We start from the raw sequence: 20,140 nt of genomic DNA on the forward strand, positions 1-20,140 counted from the left end.
GCTCAGAACCCATTTTTGCTTCTTTTCTGGATATGTTTAAACATACGTACAATATTAAAGCAACCATTATATACAATATTAATGCACCCAGTGTTCTTACTATCAAAGCACTAGAAACAGTCTCTATATTCTAGCAGCCTGTACTACATCAGTGTGGAGCAGAGAATCTTAAATAAAAGTAATGAAATACAGACAGAAGTGCTATTGTTGCCTAGGCTGACTCAGAAAGGTTAACTTGATGGTATTTTCTTAGAAAAGCAATTTGACCTAGTCTTCTTGTATTTTTTTTTTAAATTCTCACCATGTGTTCTGGTGTGCTTTAGAGTTCAACTTTTATTTGAAAATAACCCTCAATTCACTAAATGTCAAAACTTCTGTTTTGGCAGAAGTCACAGGTACCTCAGATAAAAAGACTATTGGTACTTAATTATGACTTAAAAATACTTGCCTGAAAAAGAAAAAAACGTCAAATATGGTTGTTTGTTTTCAAGCAGGTGTTATTTCTCTGGAACATAAGCTGATATATAAATGATCCAAACTGTAACTATCAAAATATTATGTAGTTTTTTTCCATAAGCTAATTTACCTTGAACAGCTATAACAATATTTGCAAAGTGAAGGAAAAAAAAATATTAATTTGGCTCACTTTTTTATATATGAACATCCCAACAAACCCACCACCAGGAACCTAAAAGAATCACAGTTACAGTCAAATGTAGTAACTTTTTAATTATTGGATGATTCTGTGAGTGTGAAGACTTCTCAGATCAACCCGTGTTACTTCTCACAGGCACATCAGAGTCAATATATCTGACAAATAAAAGCCTGCACCAGCAGCATGTAAAGGGCTGATTTCTGTTATTTGTACCATGTGAGATTTAGCAATTCCCACAGCTTTCCTACCTGTAAGAAGGAAGATAATGCCTTTTTCTGACTTAGAAGACCCCTCTCAAATCCCTGTAGGGCACTACAGAATCTCTGAAGTCCAAGTATTGTTACAGTGCTTTTGCTGGCAACAGGGGTTTATTGAATGCTGTACTTTATTTTGGTTATGCAACATTAACAGGAATGGAAGTTGTCACCACATACTGATGGGAAACAATCTTTGAATGCAAACCTTGTTCAGCTCCCCAGATGATCAGATTTGAAAGAGCTGCTCTGAAGCCCATGGAGCCATGCCAGTTTAAACCAAGGCAGGATATAGCCTTGTGTTTAGTAAGTATCACATGTCTAATGTTTTAATAAAAGTGTATATACATACATATATATATAAAAAAATATTCTTCATTAGTAGTAAGCTATGTTTTGTGGTGGTAATACTGCATCTCTGTGTCAGCCTATCACAGCCCATAGCCCCCTCCTGCCCAACTTCAGCTCCCACTGTGAACAGCAGCAGAAGGCTGACTTGGAAACCAGGTAGTTTAAACTACTGTTCATACATGAAGAGCAGTAAGATTTCTCAGGCTTGTAAAAAACCTTATCGGCTAGACACTTGAGCATGTAGAAGACACGTGATGGGTGCTACTCACCAGTGACTTATTGGACTGTGTTTATCCTGGAAAACTGATCAAAAGGCAAAGACTGCCAAGACTTCCATGGCCTGAAATACTGCAATAACCAATGTACATGATTTACCTCAAAAGTCAGAGAAGCAAACACAAATACACATCAACAGACCACTCTTCTGTCTCTAGTACAACCAGCGTTTCCTTTCCAAAACCCAACAGCAGTGATCAGCCATGTGGCTCCCACCACTCAAGGCCAGAGACAGTCAAGAACATTGTTAAAACCTGCAGAGAGTTTAAGGAGATTTTATTACCCTGATAAAAGATCTGTGGCCAAAGTTTCATTAAATGTTACATTTTCCAGACTAATGCCAAGGTTTCCACTGTGTAACTAATGACCTTTTGTCCAGAGGGTTCTTAGTCTGAAAGAGCACTTTATCTGACCCTTCAGAATCTGCAGGAACACATGTACAAAGCTGCTATCTTCCCAAAGTTCTCGAGCTGAAACACCCTAATTCATGTCACTGGCTGCACACTCAGCAACAAACTCTAATTTGCAGCTACAGTGGAAGCCTGGGGAAGCTGCAAAGAGCAGAAGTTACATTTACCCATCATTCAAGCACATTAAGCACAAAAAGCACTTTTGTCCCCATTCACCAGAGCCTGTGTGGGTTAAAGGGGACTGTCCCTATGGCAGGAGCTGCTCACAGCCACCTGCAGGAACACAGATGGGTACAAAGCTCTGCAGAGCCTGGAGGTTTGGCAGGCACTGCCAAACGCCTTGGTCACCACCTGAGTAAAAGACTCTCACTAATATTAATGGGAGACATTTCAACAACACTTAGAATCTCTCATTGTGAAGACAGTGTTTGCCAGAAACCCCTCCTCTGAGAAAGCTTCCTCTTAAAGAATAATCTCAGCCATTTCTAACTAATATCTGAACAAATCATTCATGATTTCTTTAGATTGTTCAAGTAATCAACCTCTCCCATGAAAAGGTAATTTTTAAGGTTTAAGGTAATTTTTATTAAAAAATATCCACACTTATCGCAAAATCAAGAAGCCTATGCATGCACTTTTTGGCAATTACAGCACATCCCTGACCTCATTTGCAGATCTGGTATTTCTCTTTAAGAAGAAAAGACAAGACACAATGGCATAGACACTCACAGAAAAAGACAGCAAGTGCACCAGAATTCATATGTTCCATTCCAGTATTTGAAATTCACACTGAACAGGCAGAACTCACCAGCAAGTGGCTAACTGGGCTGTCTAGGACAAGGAGTTATTGTTATGGAACGAGTTTAAAGCTGCTATTAAAAAAAAAAATTAAAATGAAAATAAGAGTTCCAGGATTCATTAATTAGAATCAATATTTTCATAAGACCTTGATTTTGTCTTTTGAGAACTTCAGAACACTGTTACACTCCTGGCACATTGCCCACATATATAGTACTTTTCCATGTCTAAAATTAAAAGGGAAAAAAAAGGCTTAATTTTCTGTTCTAAGAAGGGAGTAAGAGCGGCATTGTATATTCAACAAGAAGTTGTGAGAGAGACTCTTTACAAAGCCCTGACTATACACTTCCCTAACAAATCCCTTTGGCAGATTCCACTTTGACAAACAAACAACATGGAAAACTGATGTCTGGTTGTGAAGATCATTAAAGATTATTTGTCACTCTCATAAAATGGAGCTAACTCTCCTTTCTTTTGTCCAAATCATACACAGAATAACTAGATTGTGTATAATCACCACAAAAAGCTGCTGCTTGAGTTACTTTGCAATATTCCTTATAACAAGCAGTTGACTGGGGTGATGTGCAGCACTCAGCCAGTGCTCACTGGAACAGCCTCAGAGGGGTGGATTTCACTGCAGGGCGTGAGCAATCCCCACAGACAGCAGAGCACAGCCTTCTGCTTTGTGTACTCTGCACAATGAAATGCAACACAGAACACCAGAGATGGAAATATTATATATTCTGCATAAGACTGAAGGTACAGCTTTCATCCTTCAGTTAAGCACTTTTTAATTCTAGTTGTGTCTATTCACACAACTAACCTTACATTGATTCTTAATTGTGCATATTTAGCTATTTAACAATTTTATTTCATATACAAGGTACTCTAAAATCCTCAGTGCTACTCATCAATTAATTAAAGCTCCCCTCACCCAGTGGCAGGGAGCTGGGCATATGCAGATTCAGCCTAGGGTCACTTAGAGGGGCTGTTTCTCCATAAGAGTCACGTAGACCCCAGTAACTTAAAACTCTTTTATTAGGTTTTCTTGGAAGTGGTTAGACCTTAAGCCATTACACTGCAGAAAACTCATGCTTCATCAGTTTTGTGGATAAGGAATTTCATTCTGAAGCTATTAATCAGGCACTTTGCACAAAGTCATTCAGAAAAAGTGAAGGTGAACTTGTCCTTTTCCTATAAAAAATACGTAAGCACATCTCCCCTCTCCCAGCCCAGCTGCTCATCAGAGGATAACCACCTACAGCTCCTACCAGACATGGTCAGATTTTTACCTTGACCAGTGCAGGCCGCTCCTTTCACATGAAATCCAAAATTCAGGCATCTTCATGTAAAAACATGGCAGCTGTTACTAGAAAAGCAGTGCTGCCATAATATAAGGTAAAGTCTGCCTCAATACAGCTCAATGCAAGTATAATTGTAAAACAGTCTGGTATAACTGGGAAACAACTTCTGGAATCCTCATAGCCCAGAGCTTCCTTCTGAATTGAACAATGTTTTCTTAGGAAACAGACCTTCACAAATGGTACTATTGCTTCTGCATGACTTACCTTGTGTGTCAGAGGGGTTTGAGAGCTGAAGTAATTTAGAGACATAAGTAGTTTGTCATTGTACATTTAAACAGTTAAAGAACGTGTATCAAGCAAAACAGTATTTGGAAATCTAAAGCTACCCACAAAGCCAGTTTGCATCATTAAAATAGTCTATCAATTCACTGCACATGAGAAACAAATTATGAAGTCCTCCCTACACAAACAATAAGGCTTTGCAGGAGGGAAATCCCTGCTTTTCATACTGCTCCCTCTATTCAAAGTCCAGCTATTTCTAATGGAAATTTTGTTTGCTATGGAGATTATGATTCAGCCTTCTTTTACAATCACCAGCACATCACCAGACTTACAGCAAGTGCATAGATTAGAGGAGGGTGTGAAGATCCCTTCTTAGGCTTTTTACCCAAGTATGCACATACTTTTAAAAGTATCCCACGAGCTAAGAGCAAGAGCAGCTTCCAAGGCAAGGCTCCCAGCCGAGGTGATGAAGCACCCACGCTGCACCCCAGCTCGGGCTACCAGACACAGCACACACTAACGAAATGCTAACAACACACCATGCACTGACTGCCTGGGATGGACGCTGTGCTAGGGTGGGCTCCAGTGACAGTGACAGGAGCAGGCTTTACCTGCAGTACGAGCTGCTGCCAGGCGGTTGCCAGGGGCTGACCATTGCCAATGTTGCAGATGCTCATGCGGTCTGCGGGCTGATTGGCACGCTCGAGTTGCAGGGAGACATTGCGCCGCTCCTCCTCAAGTGCGCGGGTGAGCCGCTCGAAACGAGCTTCTTGCTCTTTAACAGATGCCAAAATGCTGGCAGCAGACCTGATATCATAGTCATCCATGACTGCTTTCAAATGCTTCCTGCCTGTTAACTGACCAGGGCAAATGGAAAGGGTTAGGTAAAGGGTGGGGAGGGCACGGGTCAGAGGTTAAAGATAAAAATGCATATCGTTAGTCACCTTGCTAAAATACTGACCACTCTAAGCAGCAAACTGCAGTGCTCTTTGAAAAGCATCCATCTTTCCATCCATTGATCTGATTTTAAATTAAAAGCAATTAATCTAAGACTTCCCTGTTCAAAAAAGAAAAAAAAAAAAGCTCACCTTTGAGAGAATTTGTATTTAATTCCTTTGATCGTTTTGCTAAAACTGCTCTGACAAGGGTTTTCATCCCTCTTGCAGAGCTAATTTCACTGTGCAAATAATAATGTACTTAAAAGAAATACATAAAAAAAGATATGGCTGTAGAGGGAATGAGGAACATTCTCACTACAGACACCTGGAATTTTTGTCTTTAACAGCATAAGTGAGAAGTTTAACATTTTTAAGGACAGAAACTTCATGGTAGAAGAAAACAGTTGTGTCTATTTTTTCCACACCCCCCCCCCAAACTTAACAGACAGTAGCTGAAATTAGCTTTCATATTTAAATTATAGCAGCACACTGTAACATGGAAAAGATTTTTAAATGCAGAGTGTGCAATTGCAGTTGAAATGCTTGATGATTTCAGTCAACGAAACAGTCCTTCATGCAGCCGTTTGCTAATAATGCAAATGAAAAAGCAAACATCTTCCATGGAAAACACACAGGACTGCTTGTCTTTCAATGCAGAAAAAGGAACTCAGAAATCAGCTAGGTGGGTTAGAACTTCTGCCTTATGTCTTCTCTAGCAGGGTAATGAAACAACCCATTTATAAACCCTGTCTTCACCTGTATGGTACATGCAGTAAAACTCCCCATTGATTCCACAGATCTGTGACCTGAACACCACTTAAAACGTTTTACTAGGAGTATGAAATCAGCAATATAATATAAACATAAATTATGGCCTCAACAGAATCCTTCATCAAAGTTAAACAAGTAACTCCTTTGCTACCAAACTACTTAAAGCACCTCTGAGACAAGCAGAGGCAGAACTGTCTCAGGCTCCTGTAATTCAAGAACTGTTCATGTTCTGTGCTGAGACTTAAGCGCTGAGAAATTGTCCCTTGATTTGCTGCCAAAGATTCTTTGTTTTCCATCTATCAGCGAGGATTTCCATGAGCACAGATAGTTCCCTGCTTCCTGATGCTTCCCAATTCATCATTCAGTGCCTTTAGATGATGCACACTCTTGACTGATCCATTTTCCATGACTCTTACATTTATCAGGAGTCTCTCCTGTGCAGATTCTTTGGTAGCTCATAATAATGTGGTCATAACACTGTTATGTCCCAGAGAGGAGTATTAGTAGTGATTAAGCTGCATGTTTTTACACAGTTTGTTGGGGACTCCTAAGCAGGCTCAAGGTCTCCTTGCTTTTGTCAAATATGGCTGAAATCACCCAACAGGCCAAAAAGACACTGGGGCAGGAGTGACAGACCCAAATCCAATGACATGCACCCCGATTTCATGGGGAATAACCTGCCAGTAGCTCTGTGTTCATTGTTAACTCTTAAGACAGTTGCTGTTGAAAGGAATCAGAGTAATATAAAATCATGTTAGGAACAGTGTAAGGATTATCATGTATTAATCTCATGATGTTTACTTATAACCATCACTTGAGCCTTTCATGTTTGCAGACCAGTAGGCAGAAGTGAGTTTTGTCATTTATGCATTGATTTAACTTTTATTGAAATTCTGAAAGAAAACCAAAAACCACCAAAGGGTTTTCCAGATGTCACAGACTAATCAAACACAGATCAAACTGCCAACTTCTGAGACCTTCCAATAGATTATTAAAAGTCTATAAAACCTTCAGAGAGTACATTGGTTTCTGCAAAGGGGAATCACAACCCTCTAAAAGGATAGTATGATTCATGGGAAGTCACAGGAAGACTCACCTGCTCTATCTCAGCATGATTTAGCCCCGGCACAGCTAGACATGAACAGAGCCAGACTTTCTGGACCTCAGCTGGCTTGTGTGCAGCCAAGTTCCACATTTCTGCTTTTGTGCCTCCCTGCTTTTCCACAGATGGAGACAGCTCTGTTTGTTGTCACTACTCCCAGGAATTGCAGGCATGCTCACAGACTCCTTGGAGTGTGAAAGAGTGGGACTGCAAAGACCTGGGCACAAGTCAGATTTTGGAAGAAATATCCCTGGAGGTGGGGGTGGCATTTCTAGCCATACATTCCTAAAGACAACCCCTGGGTTACTGATCATCACTGCCCTCATGCTAGAGCAGACCAACAGCCTGGCTGCCACAGACCTCACAGGGGATATTTCAGGCTCAAGAAGAGTCTGGATCAGTCAGGATTAACAAATGCAGACAGGCTCCTTTGAGGTGCTGCAGAGCAGGAATTCAGCTCCTCACAGGGGCCCAGCTTTCAGGAACTGTCTGCAGCTAAAACTGCTCTTTCTCACATGCAATCATGATATGACACAAAAGTCATCTTTTGGGGGTCCCACAGGCTGGGTATGTCTGTGGACTGATTTCAAAAAGTAAATCCAGTAGGGGAAAGAAGATGACAAGATGGTATCGACAGTAACTAAATTTAAAACAGGTTTCTTGTAGAACATATAATGCAAGTTTCTGTTCTAAGGAAAAGAATTAGCAACAATGCAAGAAAAATAAAGAAGTCCCTCTTCAGAAGCAGTTACAGCTTTAATAATAAAAATCAAGTTGATGACTGAGCTGGTATATAACTTTCAAGTCACATTTTGATAATGTGACTAAGATCCTGTTCAGAAAATCCTTAATGAGATATAAGCCCTTGATGCCACACATGAGAAAACCTAGAAAATTTGGGTTCTATAAATGGTACAAATCTTTAGAGAGATCTCCCTGCAGGAAGTATTATGTTAACCTCATTATAACCATAAATACTATGCTTCTTTTCTCTTTGCAAAGAAAAACACGGGCAGAAAATAAACTGTATAAATTTTCAGATGCACAATTAGTGACCACAAAATTCCTAATTGCTATGCAGAAACAGCAGTAGGACCAATAACTGCCTTTTAAGTATTGTTGGACAAAGACAGACTTCTGCATTTCAAATGTTTTATTAGCAGATAAATACTTGCTTGCTGTTGATTGCACCCCTAATTATTAACCCAGAGTTTCAACAATTTACATTATCAGCAGTCTAGACTGGAGGAGAAAAATAAAAGTACTGACTCAGGAGTCAGTTACTCAGGTTGCCACTTGCAATTTGCTACCATTCGTAAATAAATTAAAGTGCATTGAAAAGGGTATCAATAAATGAAAATATTAGACCCAGAGCAGCCAGGTAAAAATTATTCCTTAGGCTGCACTTCTAAAGACAGCAAACAGTTGCCTACAGAGTATCAAAGGCTACGCTGACAGCAGCAAATCTCTCTGTCCTGCCTACGTGACTCTAAATACATTAGTGCTGCACTGGAGTTAGAGCAAAGAGGAGGTGTTTATTCTGACTGTTCCACTAATGCATCAGAGGAGGTGTTTATTCTGACTGTTCCACTAATGCATCAGAGGAGGTGTTTATTCTGACTGTTCCACTAATGCATCAAAAGGCCCCTTCTGAAAGTCAGTACAGCCTCAGTGCTCACCCAGGATGAAAATCACCCCAGTGTAAGGGCCAAAACAGGGATCCTGCTCATTGCTAATACCCCAGCTCACACCCGAGTCTGAGGCTCTTGGAAACACTGCCAAGACTCCAAGGGTCATTGGTGCTCCACAAAAAACATGAGTCAACTCTGCATGCTAATTTTGCTATTATAGGATATAACTGACAGTCAAGAGTTTTTGAAGAGCCCTTCAGATTAAGAGGGGTCAAGTTCTGTGAGATTTGGGCACCTGAATCCTAACAGTCATGGGGAACCTCAAATCCCCCTGCACTTCAAAGTGCTGTGTGTTCCTAAGGAGATGGGGTCTGTGAGCGAGCTGCCTTTGGAGAGCACAGTGTCCTCTGCCAGCGGCACAACACGGCACAGGCTGCTCTCAGCTGCAGGGGAAGAGGCTCACAGGCATCTCTCTCATCTGGATGCTGAACTCAGCTGCCCCACTACTGCTCTATCCAAGACCAGTCCAAGTCTGTCAGTCCTGCTGGCAAGAGATGTTTCCATGAGTATCAAGAAGCTCGTTCATAGAGCTGCTCAGCTGTAGGAGCAAACACGAAGGCCTGTGAGTGTGCATGGAAACAGCAGCTTTGTGCTTCTCCAGGGAAGAAAACCAGCAGAATAAAAGCAAAATGGGGCTTAAACAATCCATGGAACTGAAGCATAACACATGCTAATGACATTCTCAGCCTCAAGTGCCACGAGAGATGAGCAGCATAACATGAGTGTTGCCCCCCATGCGACACCAGAAAGCATGCAGAGAAAACTGAGCCATACACACCTAGAGAGGTACTGAAGTCTGAGGGTTAGAGCTGCTGGGACATCACCCACTAAGAACAGAACAGGACAGACAAAGCAGGAGAGCAGCCTCAAGAAGAATCAGCTACAAGAGAGAGGAAAGAGAGACAGAGTTAGTTAATAAGGTATTACAGCCCCCTTTACACATAGTCAGCTCCCAGGTTCTCACTGTGTTGTAGAAATTATTTATTGCACTGTTTTCCTCCTAACTTGCAGTCAAAGAAATAATATTCAGAGAAGCCAATCCTGAGACTCCTAAGGAAAAAAAAAAAAAACCCACCCTGATTAATCTTAATTTGCTGTCAGTGATCAATACTTGCATGTTCCTATGAGATTTACAGTTAATGTCCTAAATCAGGGAAAACTCTAGACTGGAAGGAGGATAATGGAATATTGCAAAGCTGGATATTGTAGCCAGGCAATTTAAAACACAGAGACCTAACAGGATGCTGTCAGAAATGAGAGCTGTTATTTGGGCACACAACTTTAGGCCCCTGTCAGATATACAAGCCATCCCTGTTAGAGATGGGACGTTAATTTCTAAAAGATGCACAATAGCTTGTTCTCTCTGTCTGTATGTGATCCTTCCTGATCCTGTATGAAACCAAAGCAAAAGAAGCTCTTGGAATATCAGGTCATCTGTGTAGCTCAGTAAATCCCTGATTTTTTTAGTCTTAAAACATCTATCACTGAAACTTCTCTGGGTCAGCAGCTGCCAATTTAGTCCCTGTTTTTGCTGGAGAATGAACAGAACCCATTTGGTGAAGACATGGTTCTGTGAGGCAGCACTGCCAGTCTTAAGCTACCACATCAAAAATACTGCAACCACATGGCACAAAATGAAGAGCCAGTACAAGCTCACTCTGCTGGTTCAAATGTTTTAGAACATTTTCAGAGAGGAATGTTGCCCTGGCAGATTTTTTTGCTTGACCAGGTATAGTCTGCCTTCCAGAAGCCAGCATAAACACAATTTCTTGTGTTTCAGCCAAATTACCAGAAATATGATCCTTTCTTTGCATGGATCCAACCTCAAAGGGCACAGAACCATCATGCCAGAAATCTTATTTTTTCTTAAACTAACAGAAGAAAATTCTACGCTCAAAAATTAAATAGCTGTAACAAAACTGTGCATAGATATGCCCAAAGATGTAAGTCAGGAGGCAGAGTGAAAGAAAGACTAATTCTCAAGTAAATGACCAGAGAGAGTAAATTAAATATAACTGAGTTTCTAGAGAGAAAAGAATAACACTTTGGAGATATATATATATATAAATAAAATACATGTAACACATTCCTGATAAACTGCTTCTCAGACCTTATGCTGAAATCTGTCTTGAGCCTGGGTCCCCTCGCTGCTGTGGTTGACTGAGCTCTAATTTGACCCTTACGTGACAACCTCCACCAATGAATAGCAATGAGGAGTTCACAAAGAAAGCTATTTCAATATAGTTCTCTGGTAGGCACAGACAGACACGCTGTGCTGCTGTCAAAAGTAACAACAAAAAAGCTGGTCAGGGTTTTTGTGTTCCTTTGGACAGAGGCAGTCTGTGAAACAAGGTTTAAACCAGGGAATGAGCGAGGGCAGTGGAAATGGTAACAGGAGAACTCCTTGAGAAGGAATTCTGCATCTTAAGGACATTGCAATGGATGCTGCAGCTCCCCACTCCCATTACTCCAGAAAAAAATGTCAATGTGGAATATTTGAGCTTTTACATAACTAAGAAATTCCATCTGATCATCCAGCAGGAATATTTCTATATAAATAAATAAATAAATCCTGCAAATAAATTTACAGATTATCATACTATGAACTGGCTTAAGCAACATCAACAAAAGCATCCAAACATATGCTTGTAAAGGCAATACAGTTTTAAGACTTAACTCACTACAGAACTGGCTCTGGTCAATAGCACCATAGGATCTCCAATCTTACCAAAATGGTTCCCAGTCCATTTAAAAAGGAGTAATTTAATTAGCCTTTTAGTTAAAAGCACTGAAATGACACTGTAGTACCTCAGAAAGATACAGTTCTCAGGAAAAAAAAAAAAACCACAAAATTTTCTTGTATCTAATTCAATCTCTATATATTAATCACTACATGTTTAAATGATGACCAGTCTTCTTCTACAGCTTCCCTTTGATAAAGATTCCTCACTTCAGCACGTTGCTACCAGAGTTTTTCAGGTTTTCATTCCAAAATTTCATGCAGCATTTTCAGGGCTTGCTGATACAGTGTGTCTACATAGATTTAATTACACTCTTTCCCCAGTAAGGTAAATTTCAACTGCTATATTCTTCCAAATGGAAAAGAAAAAAATTATGGAAATACAGAACATCTTCTCACAATTGCATATATATAATAGCATAAATAATTCAGTTTAATGCTCTAAAATTGAAACTGAAATATTTTTACAAGGGCAATTTTTATAGTAAATGCTTTAGCCTATGGTTACTTTTACCCAATGTAAAAAAAATCAATTTCTTTCTAAAATTTGTCATTTATAGACCAGAAGAGCAAAGAACACTTTTCTGAAGCAGAGCTCTTGCTCTCTGGGACCTAAGGACTTGTCCACACTGAATAAGCTGAACTCCTCCACCCCAGCACTCATTATCCCACACTTCTTCAGAGATCAGTGTTTGTGTTAATTAAGCATAAAGCAGCACAGCAAAATGGCAGCATATTACTTCACACCTACTAAGTGTCCACACTAAGGTTTAATGGGGTATGTGATGGTCTATAAATTCACACTGTGCACTGTAAATTCCCTGTGTAAACAAACACTCCCCAAATATTTCCAAACGAGTGTCCAGGTGGAATAGTTTTTGTAATAATCTTATAAATACTGAAAGACTGAACAAGGCAGAGATGGTTTCTCATGGAAAAAATCAGAATATTTTGATTACTTCAGCAATCCTATTTGTTTAACAGTACACCTCATAATAATCAGGTCCATGTTTACATATTGCCAAAAACTTTTTATATTTCCTTTTGTAGCTTTTGGTTTTCTATAGAAATAAAATGCAATTTGAAAGTCAAAGCTAGAATGAACAAGATCATACTTTGCAATCTCTCTTGGAATATGAATAGCAAATTTGCTGCATCTCAAGGCTCTGACACCTTTCCTTCTGCCTTGGAACTTGCCAGACATGATTGCTATCAGGCTGATTAGTTCACAGGCCGATCACTTTACCAGCCCAGAACACATGTCCTTGCATACTAAAGCTGCTGCGTGCCATTGATTTTTCAAAGGTCTCCCCCACTGAAATCAATAAGCAGCTCTGCTTAAAAATGGATTGCACTTTGTGGTCCCTTTCTGAGTTGTGGATATCCAGGCTTCCAAGTATTCTCACAGCTGCCTTCAGCAGCAGCTCCATGTCCCCCACTTCCTCTGACCCCAGTCTGATCCTAACCCACATCAGCAGAACCTTCAGCCACTGATCACTCTGAGCAGAAACAACAGACAATCTATTTCACAACTATTTCACTGGAATAATGTCTTCCCAGCAGCAAAGGAAAACCCCTCCAACAGCCTGTGTGACTGTTAAATAGAATCAGGCCTTCAATTAACCATGGAGCCTGTAACATTTTCAACAGAAATGACTTCCTTACTCCAGAGCCTTCCTTGCAAGCAGAGCCACCCAAAATCAATACATCTCTTCTCAGAACAGGGCTATTTCAATGAGAAAGAGAAAAGGATAAAGATCAAAAGCAGCACAGTTCCTAACTCCAGTCTGTCCTTCTTTCCCATGTATTTTAAAACTTGGCTTCATTAATATCCAATCCAATCTGGCTGCAAATAAGCCAAACACATAAAGGCACTGTTATAGCCTCATGCAGTTACTTCCACAGAACAGTTACAAGATTTCACTTAACAATATACAAGAATCTTTATTTTTCTTGTCTCTCAGGTGTTTGGAGTTTTGGCAAAAGGGCTTCCATTTTAAGAGAAAGGCTACTGCCAGGAATGTGACTGAAACTGGCTCTGTGTGGGGAACCACAGCAGAGCACAGCCCTGTATTTAGGAGTATTAAATCAAAATACAGGAAGAGGAGTCAGTGGGGCCAGCAGCAGCTCCCAAAGCCAGGCCAGTTTGTCACAGGTGAAACAGAGTAACTGAAACATTACAGCGATGCTGGAAAATCCTGCAGAAGCTCAGGATAACTCTTTCATAAAAGATACTATTGTGCTATCATCAAGCAGATAAATAACAAAAAGGCAAGCAACAAAGCTGAGGCCAGCTCTGCAGTCAGGCAGCCCAACAGCTCCACCCACTGCAAATGCCCCCAAAGGCATCAGGCAGCCTGTCTGGGCAGCATATTCAACCCAAGAGCCATCGGGCAGAAAATTGTCCTTTCAATATACGTTTTGAGAGGAAAAAATCCAACTGTGGCCCCACAGAACAGTGAGTGTTTAAGCTCAGCAACAGATGTGTCAAATGACTTATCCCAACCATGAGGAGTTAATTGATGCTATAAATAGCACTCTGCAGACAAAAAAATCCACTTAATTCTAGTATTCAAAGAATACAGTCTAGCTCTGCTTATCAGTAAAACTATTTTCTTTTAAAGAAGTGGGCTTGGATGCCTTACATGTAGATTAACACAGAGAGATAATTTGATTTCAGGCTATTGAGAGATTTCCTTCCTTTTATGTTTCAGAAGAACAGGGCTGCATGCAGCTAAATGAGATCCATAGATTACAGTAGAAGAAAGGCCAATAAAACTGCACAGCTACATTCCTGGGTAATAACAAATGCTTTTTAATTCTAAGGCTCCAGTCTCAGGGTTTATGAGGGCATTTCCAATTACTACTTTTAAGATTAATGCAAATTAAGTGCATCAAATAGAAACAGTTTCTTTAACTCATCTGAATCAAATATTTAGTATCTCCCAAAGCATTTCATACAATAAATAAACTGGCACTGCTAGGAAAAAAATTCACAGGTCTGAAGTGTTCAGAGTGAGCCTCTTCCCTGTGGTTTTCACCTGCTTTCAGGAGGAAAACAGAACCAAAACCAAAACCCTTCAGCTGTTTTCCAGAACATGGGTATTGTTTTCCACTCACAACCACATCTAGAGGATTGTGTGGCTGCTCTATTGCTCCACCAGGGATCTGAAAACATCAGCATAAACAGGAAAGAACATAATGGCAATGTTCATGTATAATTCTTGAAGCCAGTAAATCAAAATAATTTCATTAGCTGCTTACCAACCAATCTTACTGCATTACTCTCCCATATTTCAACCTCTCTCATTAAAAACAATCAGATTTCCACCTTATGCTGCTTTAAACCAGGAACAGTATCAATGAAGAGATTAAAGCAATACAAAGACAGAAGAAACAGAATAAGGCCCACTAGCTTTAATTCTCTCCAGTAACATCTGTGTCATTCTAAATCCAGGATTTTTTTTCACCAAGGTAGGTTTGGAAGCCTGAGGCACTAAGTAAATCTACTCTGTTTAGACCAAAACTGTTGATCTGCTTTCTGCAATGGCATGTGCAGAGCACACACTTCACTGTTTCAGCATCTGTAAATTTAAAATGCAATCCAAGTTCATTTTACCCTTGTAAGTTTAGGATGCAATCCAAGTATGTGCTGATTAACACCACAGCTTTTTAGTATTACAAGGCAAACATGCATTTGAGAACTAATAAATAATTTCTGAGCAAAATAAAAGTATTTAACTCATCTGCTGTCTTGAATAATCATTCAGTTCATGCATAAACATAAAGACAGGAAAAACAGATACATTTTAATGAAAGTCTTGGAGAAAGTCATCATTTCATATATGATGGATTTTAGCATGTAACCTCTCTCAACAGAACAGTCTTTGTTACACACTGCAAAAAGGTGCTGCTCCAGAGGTGCTGCCTGGTTGAGGAGCAGAAGCATTGCCACAACTGCCAGTTCAACTCCCCTGTTTCCAGGTGCAAGGTGTTGCTGAATTTTCAAGGCAGAAACCCTTATCCCTGAGAAGCATTTCCTACTCTATTAGCCAAGCATCTTGGCTTCTGTGGGGTTAAACTGACAGCCAAAGCAGCCCTCAGAGAACAGTACTCAGGACATGCCTGGTTCACATCCCTGGGTGTATCAAGATGCCACAGTAACCCCATTGATTAGTCCAGACTCCAGGGTTCTTTACTTGTTCAGATCTTCCCTCGCACACAACGCAAAGGCCGTGCTGGGCTCACACTGCCAGTGTTACAGCCACACTCTGAGCAAAACTGCAAGTATCAGTTTCCAAGGCTAAGATTTGTATCTTTATTACAAGAGCTTTTTATTCACTGGTTTGTGGTTCTATCAAAATGGAAGCACTTGGGCTGCCAGCAGAGCACTGGGACGTGGTGTCCAGGCTGCCCTGCAGGTGCTGAGAGCCTGGCACGGGTCACCACAGCCCTGGGCTGGCAACACCAACACCATCCCAGAGCTCCAGGGATCCCCTTTGGGCTGCCAACACCAACCCCATCCCAGAGCTCCAGGGATCCCCTTTGGGCTGCCAACACCAACACCATCCCAGAGCTCCAGGGATCCCCTTTGGGCTGCCAACACCAACACCATCCCAGAGCTCCAGGGATCCCCTTTGGGCTGCCAACACCAACCCCATCCCAGAGCTCCAGGGATCCCCTTTGGGCTGCCAACACCAACACCATCCCAGAGCTCCAGGGATCCCCTTTGGGCTGCCAACACCAACCCCATCCCAGAGCTCCAGGGATCCCCCTTCTCCACATCCCCCCTTCCCTGCAAGGGAAACCTGTTCTGAATCTGCCCTGCTCATACAGCTCCATTTCGACTGGTCAACTACCACATCTAAATCACATCTTCTGCTGAGGCTGACCCTGACCTGAAAATCAGCAGGAATTGGGAAAAATATTGGATTTAGGGGGTCAGTACCAATGGTCTTCTGGAGAAGTTGTTTTCTTCCTGATAGCTACAGTTAGACTCTGATCTCACCCTTTCCAAACCTATCCTGCATTTTTATCTTTGACTAAATCTTAATGCTTTCTGTAGTTTATATACCTCACCAAGAATATTTCCTATTTCCAGGAACAAACTTATCACTAGTGCCTAATTACAGTTATTTGGAAGCAGAAATATTTCTTCCAAATCACTGAAGATCTGCTTCAAGAAACAACTTTCTATTCAAACATCCCTTTTTAATAACCATCCTGCTGATAACTGCTGAGTGGGAAAAATAACAATTTTGCTTTAACTTTCTAACCACTTCAAATGTTTCAAACAAATTCCCTCTATTATATTAAAATTAAAATCCTGCACTGTGTAAACAGGAATGCATTTCAGCTATAATAAACACTTCTAACTCATTTCATTAAAACTATGAAAGTAACAGAGGTAAGTCCCAAACAATTCAGACAGTAAATACAATGTAAACTCTGCTGAGAATCTTTCCTCCAAACAGCTTTGAAACTTTAAATGAGCTATTTATTTTCAATAAAACTTTTTGGTTTGACATATATGTTTAATCTAAAAACAATCAAATGAAAATGGAAAAAACTTTATAAAAATCAGTAACATGATATGTGTTATTCAGAGGATTATTTTCGAGGAATGCTTGGCTAAAACTCTAATCTACCTACACTGAGAAAAACAAAGCAGTACACAGAAGGGAGCAATATTTCAGGAAAACAAACAAGAGTACTTTAATATTTAATCCCATTATTCACTTTCAAGTCCCCAGATTTAAAACAGACACAGCAAAGTATTGAGGTGAATTCAGAGCAGCTGAAAATGCTTATGGTCATCCTCTCAGAGAGCAGAGGATTGGCTTTGGATTGCAGATAAGATATAGCTGGCAGGGAGGGCATGGAGAGAGGAAAAGACATCCTGAGAGCCTCACCCTTACTGCCCACAGGAAGAAGTCCCACAGTTGAGAGGCATCCCCTGCTCTGTGAGAAAGAAGCTGAATGAGTATTTCCATGGTAATAGGAAAAGGGAGAGATGGATCAGAGAAGGCAGGAAAGAGAAAATTGTCATCCCTGTTTTCCTCAGCTGCACTTGTGTTCTACCCCTGACACTGCCTCTGCTCTGGCCACAATGAATGATGGTCCTGTCCTAGCTCCGGTTTTCAGGGATATCACAGGGGTATTCCCTTCTTTCTGCTCCTCAGCCATTCTACCACTATGTTACACAAATTTTAGCTGGCCTTCAATAGCATGCAAATGAAGCAATTTCTGAGGTGTAAATACAATTTAATAAAAGGATAGTGATTTAAGAACACACATACTGAAATAATACCAAGACACTCAAGAGACTCAGCTGCAGAAACACAGTACCTTTTATAATCTTTCTTTCTTGTAGTGGCTTTTAAGATGGAAATTCTCCCTTGGTTCGATAATAACTCTGTAAGAGAAACAAAGAAAATAACGAAGATTTTTATTCCATCTGGGGGAAATAAGAAGAGGGGATTATTTTTGAATAACTGGTAACATTTACATAATACTGTAGAAGTCTTTTATTTGTATCTCTCCTTGGTTCCCCTTCCTGAGTCATGCTGGTTTACAAAAAAGCATTAGATCTGGCATCTCTTCCACCATCACCTGAAATCCCAAGAAAATCCCACAGATTGGAGTATTCAAAGTAAACTCCATTAAAAGATCCTCCTGATTTCTGTCCCAGTGCCACTCATATGTGCATAAATCACACATTCCTAAATTTAAAATTTAATCAAATATATATTTAATTCCCCATTAATTCCTAGATTTAGAGGCAAAAAATGTTTGCCTCATATGCACACACCAGAGCATTTTCAGTCATCCAGATCTAAATGCCATCTAGTGGTTCTAAAAATGTCAACTGTGGTTCCACAGATACACCTCATCCTGTCTGACATTTTTTCTCCTAACAGCAGAGAACAGGAGAAATTAGGACAGAAAATTCACCAGAAAGAACTCGATGCTTTTCAAAATTTTTTTTTTTTTTTTTTTTTTTTAGAGCTTCATGCAGCATTCCCATTAAAGATTCTTATCCTAGCAATTTCCCAAAGTTAGCCAGCAGGATCCTTTGTCTTGGCTTCCCACTCTCCTACTCTATTTCTGAGAGCAAGAACATTTCAAGCAGTTGATTCCTGCAGATCAGCCTTGCTGGGTTTCACTCAGGTGAAGTTTACCCCACAACCAGACACGCCACTGCCCTTCCACCAACACATGGCTCCATCATGAGTCCCTTTCTCACTGCTCCTCCTTTGCCTGGATGGCACTAAATAAACACCTGAGTGGTAAGTAAGGAAAAGCACTTCAATCCTGCAGACTCACTGTAACTACAGAGGTGCTAAAAGAAAATTCAACATCTCTAATGTAAGAAGAGAGCTTCTTTGAAGCCTAATTTCTTTTAGCTTTTGCCTCATAAGAATACGACTTATCTCCTCTAAGTAAACTAATTTTATTTATTTTATGAAGTCAGAAAGAAATAATGCTTTACATTTAGTGTCACGTGGCACAGACAAAAACTACTGGAAAAAATACTTCCCTTGGTTTTTCTTTCCTCCTTTTTCACCTGTATTTTTGTTGTTGATTCAGAGTCAAGAAGACAAGCTGCCTAAGGCTTGGGATGTCCTGGGTAAGACCTAGTCCTACTATGGCATTCATGTACAGCTGTGGGATTGTTGAATCTTTTTTTATCATATAACCTGAGAATAAAGTGCATTTGGCTACTTCACATAATCCCAAAATATATATATATATATAAAATATCAGCACTCTCATATATACCCACAGTATTATTGGTGACCTTCTAGTGATTATCACACCTGTTCAGCCTGAAATTCAGTGCTGATTACCAAAAAAAACCTTCTTGTATTTTTAGCAGAAATCCACATGTTTCATTTTACTCTTTGAGCAGGGTACTTGTCAAGCAGTGGCAGTCCCTGATGTGCTGTGTGGGTTATGGCAAACACCTGGATCAGACAATGCTGCACTCACAGGGGCACAGTGCAGCTGCAGGGAAGCTGAGGGCTGGTTTGTAGTGGCTGCTGCCAGCTCAGAGCTTCAGCCCAACCCCTGGGCAGCCTGCAGCTTGCTGAGGCTCATGGCCATCCTGCAAAGTCCCCTTTTCAGCTCCCGGTTGCTGCCCATTTGATAACACGACCTGTGGTGCACAGGAGAGGGGGAAAACCCACCAGCTTGGATGGTATTACATTTAATAAAACACCTGGGTTTCATTACAAAAATGCTGCTTCACTCCAGTGATATACTTTTATTGCTAATTTTAATCAAGTATCTTACAGCTCTCAAATGGGAAAGGTGGAGAAAAACCTGTAATGCCTTTTCAGATTGCTTGTTATCTCTCACTTGTAACTAATTACCCCAGTTGCACTGTTAAAGACTGAGCGGTTTTATGTTTACTAGCCAACAAATGACTAAGAAAAAAAGCCATCAGACAATTACTCTCTAGCTATAGTAACTAATTAAGATAAATATTTTCAGAAGAAAGACCTTAACAGAACATCAAGGCACTGACACTGCAAAAACGTCTGGGAAAGTAAAGCATCTATCAGC

At 40.4% G+C, this 20,140-nt stretch overlaps 1 protein-coding gene across 7 annotated transcripts in view; it reads right to left on the bottom strand.

The window, feature by feature from the left end:
• ARVCF (ARVCF delta catenin family member) overlaps window positions 1-20,140 on the bottom strand; it is a 246,468-nt gene that overhangs the window by 146,059 nt on the left and 80,269 nt on the right. For 4 of the 7 annotated variants that reach the window (XM_066562487.1, XM_066562491.1, XM_066562492.1 and 1 more), the window contains 3 exons: window positions 17,921-17,987; window positions 9,611-9,712; window positions 4,942-5,187 (listed from right to left, as the gene is read on the bottom strand). In XM_066562487.1, coding sequence (XP_066418584.1) covers window positions 4,942-5,157 — 216 coding nt within the window. In that variant the 5' untranslated portion in view covers window positions 5,158-5,187; window positions 9,611-9,712; window positions 17,921-17,987. Of the gene's footprint in view, window positions 1-4,941; window positions 5,188-9,610; window positions 9,713-17,920; window positions 17,988-18,080; window positions 18,163-20,140 lie in introns of those variants that run through there. The other 3 variants (XM_066562488.1, XM_066562489.1, XM_066562490.1) reach the window with 3 other exon arrangements.

The sequence above is a fragment of the Molothrus aeneus genome, chromosome 18 (assembly GCF_037042795.1).
Source record: "Molothrus aeneus isolate 106 chromosome 18, BPBGC_Maene_1.0, whole genome shotgun sequence".
In the NCBI taxonomy this organism is placed as follows: domain Eukaryota; kingdom Metazoa; phylum Chordata; class Aves; order Passeriformes; family Icteridae; genus Molothrus; species Molothrus aeneus.